The 7,515-nt window shown below is 28.0% G+C and overlaps 2 protein-coding genes across 3 annotated transcripts in view; one reads left to right on the top strand and one right to left on the bottom strand.

The window, feature by feature from the left end:
- The window catches only part of LOC108690428 (ceramide-1-phosphate transfer protein), a 1,498-nt gene extending 432 nt beyond the window's left edge, over positions 1 to 1,066 (top strand). The window contains exons 2-5 of one of the 2 annotated variants that reach the window (XM_018197716.1): positions 302 to 384; positions 454 to 510; positions 585 to 760; positions 845 to 1,066. In XM_018197716.1, the coding sequence (XP_018053205.1) occupies positions 302 to 384; positions 454 to 510; positions 585 to 760; positions 845 to 967 (439 nt within the window). In that variant the 3' untranslated portion in view covers positions 968 to 1,066. Of the gene's footprint in view, positions 1 to 301; positions 511 to 584; positions 761 to 844 lie in introns of both variants that reach the window. The other variant, XM_018197715.1, reaches the window with a different exon arrangement.
- Positions 1,067 to 2,040: 974 nt separating this feature from the next.
- Positions 2,041 to 7,223, bottom strand: LOC108690429 (solute carrier family 28 member 3). The gene is made up of 12 exons (XM_018197717.1): positions 7,069 to 7,223; positions 6,759 to 6,815; positions 5,745 to 5,910; positions 5,476 to 5,647; positions 5,233 to 5,398; positions 4,277 to 4,471; positions 3,920 to 4,081; positions 3,300 to 3,393; positions 3,058 to 3,217; positions 2,815 to 2,983; positions 2,390 to 2,729; positions 2,041 to 2,157 (listed from the first exon to the last, which is right to left on the bottom strand). The coding sequence occupies exons 1-12, from the start codon at positions 7,096 to 7,098 to the stop codon at positions 2,069 to 2,071; spliced, it is 1,800 nt and encodes a 599-aa protein (XP_018053206.1). The 5' UTR covers positions 7,099 to 7,223; the 3' UTR covers positions 2,041 to 2,068.
- Between the last annotated feature and the right edge of the window lie 292 nt (positions 7,224 to 7,515).

The raw sequence follows: 7,515 nt of genomic DNA, 5'->3' as shown, positions 1-7,515 counted from the left end.
AAAAGTATTTACATTATATGTCATCTTATATTATTTTTATCCAAAATTTAATAAATAAAAATTTGAATCAAATATTTATAAATAATATGTTATATATTGTCATTACATAAATATGTCATTATATAAAAGTTATAATTCTCTGATATTATTAACAGATTCAAATTTTTTACTGTTATCATTTTATATTTGCTTCATTAATTCAGAAAATTATTTATATTATCTCTTATCTGTGATATCAGATTATTGATATTTGAGATTATGATAAGATTTGTATTTTGTAACATGCTGCATGCACATACAGATTTTTTCAGCTGATGGGCAGTGTCTTCAGTTTTGTCTCTTCTGATCTGAAACAAAAGATAGATGTCTTGACTGAATTAAAAAGTAAAGATGCTCAGAATTATATGACTGTTAAATCTATGATTGAATATGAAAGAGAAAACAAACTTTTAGAGAAAGCTGATTTTATCAATGGCGCACGTACTTTATTGAGACTTCATAGAGGCTTAGGTACATTATGAAATTTCATTTACATCTTGATATTGTAGAAATTAACATCTGATTTATGTTATTCGGCCCTTTAGATTTTATTAGGGAATTTTTACAACAACTGGGTGATCTCACAGATGTTGAAAAAACAACTTCTTGTTGTCAAGATGCATACAATAAAACTTTGGCCAAGCATCATCCATGGATGATCAGGAAAGCTGCAATAGTTGCAATGTACACTATGCCTAGTAGGGAGATTTTGTTCAAAAAGGTAAATGAATTAATAGAATCATTTTAGAACTATGAAGTAGTTGATATATTGAACAGGTTATTTCACATATATTTATCTTCTCAGGTTTGCGGTGAAAATGTTCAGCGGAATATAGATGTTCTACCTAAAATGTTGGAGGTGACTGCCGACGTGTTTAACCGCACTGATAGCATTTATGAGATTTATCAGTTGCATGCTCTACCATAAACGATCGTAGAAAATGAAAACGAGTTCATCTATTTTCGGCTTTTTGAAGTAATACATGCGATCATTCCACATTTTCGAGACATTGTGATATTATTGCATTGCGACATATATACTATTGCGATATTATAGGTTTAATATTCTTAATTAATATATAATAAATAAGCAGGAGCTTATTTTGGGGGGAAATTTGTATTTCTTGATAAATAATTGATATAAATAATTATTACATACAAAATAACGTACAAATAATGGCACAAGTGTACAATAAGTATATCGCATTATGTAATGTGACTTTGTCATTTTAATTTATAATTAGTATATATTATTTGCGCGCGGAATTTTATTAATTTTATTAGAAAACATTTTGAGAATTTTAAGTACGACCGTATGTGTGATACATCAAATATGATAAAGAAAGCCATGATCAGTCAAAGTTGGATGTTTCAAGTAATATATTATATTCTTATATTAATTTATTCCAGATATGATTGCGAGCCAATAACATTTGGTTTCAACACACCGGAAAGTTGAGATCCCAGGTTCGAATCCTGGCTGAGGTAATATTTTTCGTAATAATTTTTTACTTTCTTCCTTTTTTTCTAATTTAATTTAGAGGGGATTATTAGCGTTTTCAGAATGATTGCGTTGAAACCAAATGTTATCGGCTTGCAATCATATCTGGAATAAATTAATTTAATATAAGAATATATAATATATTATTTGAAACATCCAACTTTGATGGCTTTCTTCATCGTATTTAATTTTATTAGATTTAAACGTTTCCAGTCAGAATTGGTGATTTCGAATAGTACGCTACTTATAAGTTATATTTTGATGGTTATTAAAAATTACTCATAAAAAGGGTATAATGAAATTTATTTGTGTCTTTCTTCATTATTTCATCTCTCTCTCTCTCTCTCTCTCTCTCTCTCTCTCTCTCTCCATTACTTAATAATATAATTATAACACTTATAACTATTTAACAAGAACAGTTGTTTACTGTCATTTTTTCTCAAAGAAATAATAAAAAATGTGAAAATACAAAATTTCAACAATACGTATAATATCTGTGATATAATTTCTTAATTCTGATGTAACTTTTTACATTAATGAAGTTAATGTTGAAGTGACGTTTGACATTGTCATATTGTTTGGGACAGATAATACTGAAATATCGTCAAGTAATACACCTGAAACAAAATGAAATAAAATGTGAAAGATGAATGCAATGTTTTAATGTAATCATTACAGAACTTTTATTCTGGCAGATTAATTATTTATTTTAGATATTAAAAGTTTTTAATACTTGAAATAAAAATAATTGACTGTTAATATATTAAATTAGCTAGCGTTAAATTGGATTTCTGCAAAGGAGCTGAAACTTGAGAAAATATATGTGATGAATTGGGATTTCAACTTTACCGGCGATACTAGCTGTGAGAAAACAGGCGGCGCTACCAGTAACGAAGGCTCGCACAATGACTTTCGTTACTTGCTCTTTCTTTTCTGGCACCAAAGACGAAAACATGCCAACTTGGATGCCAATCGAACTTGGATTCGCGAAACCGCAGATCGCGTATGTGGCTATCGCTTCCGATCTTCCGTATATTCGACCCTGCTTTATCAATTCACCCATCCTTTGATAAGCGACTAATTCATTGATAATTGTCTTCATGCCTATCAGCATTCCTACGTCTTCGCAATGTTCCCAAGGAACGCCCATCACCCAACTTAGTGGCATAAAAATTTTTGCCAATATAATCTGCAAAACTAGAATCCTAAAACTACAAGCCTAAAAACATATATTTTTAGAAGTTGGGAAGATCAGCTTTGAAAAATTTTTTTACCTCAAGACTCAATTGTTCATAACCAACCAGATTGCCGAACCAAGAGAGTATTCCATTTAAAAATGCGATAAAAGATACAAAAGCTACGATATTTGCGATTATACCCAAAACGATTGGAATCGCAGCTAATGCACCATTCGTTGCGGCATCCAAAATACTATTTTCCGATCTAATTTAAATTTTTATCACAATTGTTATTAAGATAAATGATTTGTAGAAGTTTCCGATTTACGAAGCACTTACGATTTTTCAAGCTTGATATTTTCGGATTTTGTGAGACTTTGTTCAGTTTCTGGATAAAAGAGCTTGGAATAGGCTAAAGAAGTTGGTGCAGACATTATGGAAGCGGTTATTAAATGAGCCGGTTTAGCACCAAATGATATATAAGCAGCTAATACCGTACCTATAATGAGTGCAAATATGATTAGAAATTGAAATTTAATGTTGCCAGCGACATGTACTTGTGAAATGTATGTGACAGAGACCAGAAACTGTGGAAAATCCCGAACTTAATACAGCATGCAACTCCGAGGAAGTCAATTGATTGAGATACGGTTTAATTAGAAGAGGAGATTCGGACTAAAAGACAAAATAAATCAGCTTTAAATTGAGATTAGAAATATTTTACGAGAATATAAACGAATTACATTTATACAGTTAAAATTACATTAGTTTTACAGTTAAAATTATTTTCATTCAGACAAGATCCATGTTTGTTATAAATTTTTGGCTACTGAAGATAGTGCCATAAGCCAAATTTCATTGTCACATCACATTTCAAAATAAAGTTTAATATGAAAAAATTACTTTTTACATTATTTGAAATCTTTTTTAAAAAAGGTTAATATTTTTTTTTAATTCCGATTAGAAGTGAATATATTGTTCATCTTTAAAATAAATGTTTTTAATTTAAATATCTTATTTTTATAAGAAAATTTCAAACAATTTCGATTGTTTTGGAAATCTAATATGCTAGTGAGTTTTTGGCATTGTTTTCAACATCTAAAAATCCATAACAAGCACCTTATCTTTAAAATAATTTAAAAAATATTTTTTGTAAACTAGTGTTATTGTTTTAATTATTTAAACATTGTAATAATATTACCATTCCAATAAAAGGATTAGCAACAGCAACGAATGACTCACATAGCGTTGTACTCATTATGCTTTGCAAGACCCAGCCTAATTTCATAATAATCCATTGCATCGCACCGAGGTAACACATAATTTGTACCATGAAATTAAAGAAAAAAATTACGGGCACGACCTAATGGATAGAGAAATAGATAGATAGAGAAATGGATAGAGAATAGTTAGTACTAATTTATGATAGTACAAAATTATAAATTAAAAGAAAATAATTTTACTGATAAACGAAGTAATGTAAAAATTTCTCCCAATGATAAAATTAATTGTTTTACAAAATTAATTGTTTTCTAAATACATTAGTAGATCAACTAACCGTAAAAGCAAAGACTCCTTTGTTAACAATGTCTTCTGAGAATACAAACTTGGAGCCAGATTTAGCGTAATTCAAGAAAGTGGCCACTTTGGCAGACACACATTGAAAAATACTACGACCAACAGGCCATCGAAGAATAATAAGTCCAAGTATAAATTGTAAAATCATTCCCCAAATGACAGGTTTCCAATTGACCTGTATATATTTAAGATTGTTAAAATAATTAGAAAAAATAATGAGAAGAACTGTACACAGCTGAATCATTTTATGTTTTATTAAAAGGATTAAGTCATTCTAAATTTATACTTAATAGAACAAAATAAAAAATTAGAAATATTATAAACAAATATTATAAAAATGCCAAGCTCGCGCAGTGATTTTGTTATGCAAATATATTAATAATTTGTTACAAAGTTATTGCGTACGTTTTAACCTTAAATTTGAATCCTTTTACGGATCGAAATGTATGTGATAATTTTGTAATATTATCTATTAATTTATTTTTAGTAGTAGTGTTAACTTGTTTTGTTATAATTTATACTTAATATTTGAATTTTTTTTTTTTTCTGGAGAATAGAATATCTTGAATTATATGTTGCATAAAAAAAAGTATACAAGAGATCCGCGTGCCTTAAGTACATTAGACGATTTAATGAAGTGGGTTAATTCCAGCGGAATTGGCGACGCGTCTATCCACTTGCCTCTAGTAATTTTCTCCGACAACACTCATGTATATGTCATAATAATTGGAACGCGTTTAAGTCGATGTAACAGATGGAAATAATTATTACTAAAATATAATAAAATGTAAAGTCCATGAATCAATTAGTAGATTTTCTCGTAGATTTTCTTTAAGCAATAGAAAAAGAAAATCCGTTCCTTATCAATTTAAGAATGATAGATATGATCGGTGATGATGACGGAATTAGAGATTTATAACTTTAAAATTTACTTGCCTGTCCCGGATATTTAGAGAACACCCAACCTAATCCTAATAAGATAATAACGCCAAGAATACTAATTAGCCTGTGTCTGGAATCGACGGTATCAATGATAAGAAAAATAATGATGGCTATAAATATAACTAAATAAATTATTATCGTTGTGATGCGCGTTCCATATCTGAAAAATTTAAATGTTGGCATAAATTGTTTATAAATAATTTCTATTATTCGATAAGAATAATGTTAACATTTTACTTGGTGTTTTGCAAACGTTCCAAGGAATTTGTTGCTGGCCGGCAGCATTGTAAAATGTATTTGCTAAGATATCGTTTTACAATCAAAAAATAAAATAAACCAAGATAAATAAGTCCTGTAAGTATAAGTAGTAAACCATAGCCTTCACACCATTGAAAATCACAATTTTTTTCTAAAAAAAAAAAATGAAAAAATATTGTTATATAATTTTGTAAATTTTATCAATCAATTAGTCCAAATTAAAAATTGTATGGAAACAATTAACTTACGTTGATTTTCCCAATATATACTAGCAAAGATTATATATGTTATGAAAAGAAGATTCAAAATTATTAAGCCAAACGTTTTAAAAATTCTTTGATGTTTTGAAAGATAAGCATGAACTGCATTGTTGTTGATTGCCCAAGGATTTTTTTCTTCGTGATAATTTGCATTCTGTGAAAACAATATACTATATGTTAATATTGCTTTGAATTATTAGTATGTTATTTTATATAAATTTTTAACGCTAGTAATTTGGAGTTATTATACTGAGAGAAAAGATCTCAATAAATTTTAAGACATTTTCAAATTTTTTGAAATTAATCCGATATAGTTTTTCTGGTATTTTAGAACTATCACTCGATAGTTGTTTCTCGCATGTAAAATTTAATCGAGTTTCCTACATAATGAAAATCTGTACCGAAGCTCTGATGTTATAATTATTTGTACGTGATTTATATATGCACTTATTGTGCGACATGTAATTATATGTATTTTATTTTTGTATAGAGAAAATTAATAAATATAATAACGATTGCATTACATTTGCGTTTCGACAATATTTTGTACAATATTTCAATCTTGTATATCCCTATAATATTATAGCAACATTTCGTGGTAAAATTAAAAATCAAATGATACTTGGATTATTAAAGCGTGGATCATACATATTATTAGTCCTGTTTTGCAATCATTAAGATGTCAATGAAAATGATGTTTTGTGGATGTGATATATTGTGGACTTGATCTATGTCTAAATAGTCATGTGATGACCAAAATTTATCATTGTTTAAATGTCATTTGTTATATAGGTATGCTTGAAAATTACTTATTAATTACTGTCGGGGATTATTTATTAACAGCAAATTATCCAATTTTCTGTTCATATAACTTAATATACTTATGGTATGACTATTATTCTCTAATTGATTACGCAGAAATATGCTTGAAACTGTAGATAAACAATCGAAAATTTCAAATGAAAATCCTTTACAGTGATAAAATGAAAACAATATACTTACCTGATATGTAATAGGTTCGCTTTTCCGACCATCTTCTAACATATCTAATTGATTTTCCTATTAATAAAAAATAATAAATTTTAATAACATTGGACGGATATAAAAGTTAGAAGAGAATTCATAAAAAACATGTTTTAAAATATTTAATGTAGATAAACGAAAGAAAAAATGTATTCTGTCAAATATATTTTAATTTTGGTTAATATACAATAATGTAAAATAAAAATATATTCTTGATTATTAAAAAAAATTCACTGATTACGATCTACGAATTATTTAATAAAACTTATTAATAATAAAACAAAATTACTTCGAATGCCTGGTTCACCTGTCCAGACATGTCACATTGCCTTTTATACACTTTATTAAAAAGACGTATATCTTCTTTACGACACTCTTTCCGCTATACTAACGCAAAACGGAAGAATGCGTTGTTCAACGTGCAAGGAAATAATAATTCTCATACACTTTGTAATCTCATACATTAAAATCATACAAGTAGATAACGTTGATAACAGAATGCTTCATAATAAAACTTTGATCGCAATTTGGATAAATAATCGGTATTATACTTCTACACCTTTTATGTATCAAAGTCACAAAGTAATATAGTTTGATTAATAGTTTGAAATTTTCTCAAAATGATCTTCATTAAATTGCTTTTCTAATTTGAAAAGCTGATAAAAGCTGATAACTTTTGTTATTGATTTATCACAACTTCAGTGTCAACTTATAAGATTATCTACACATTGGTTTC

The sequence above is a fragment of the Atta colombica genome, unplaced genomic scaffold (genome assembly GCF_001594045.1).
Source record: "Atta colombica isolate Treedump-2 unplaced genomic scaffold, Acol1.0 scaffold321, whole genome shotgun sequence".
Lineage (NCBI taxonomy): Eukaryota > Metazoa > Arthropoda > Insecta > Hymenoptera > Formicidae > Atta > Atta colombica.
Note: the sequence above shows the minus strand (reverse complement) of the source record. Positions and strands in the feature narration are given on the sequence as shown.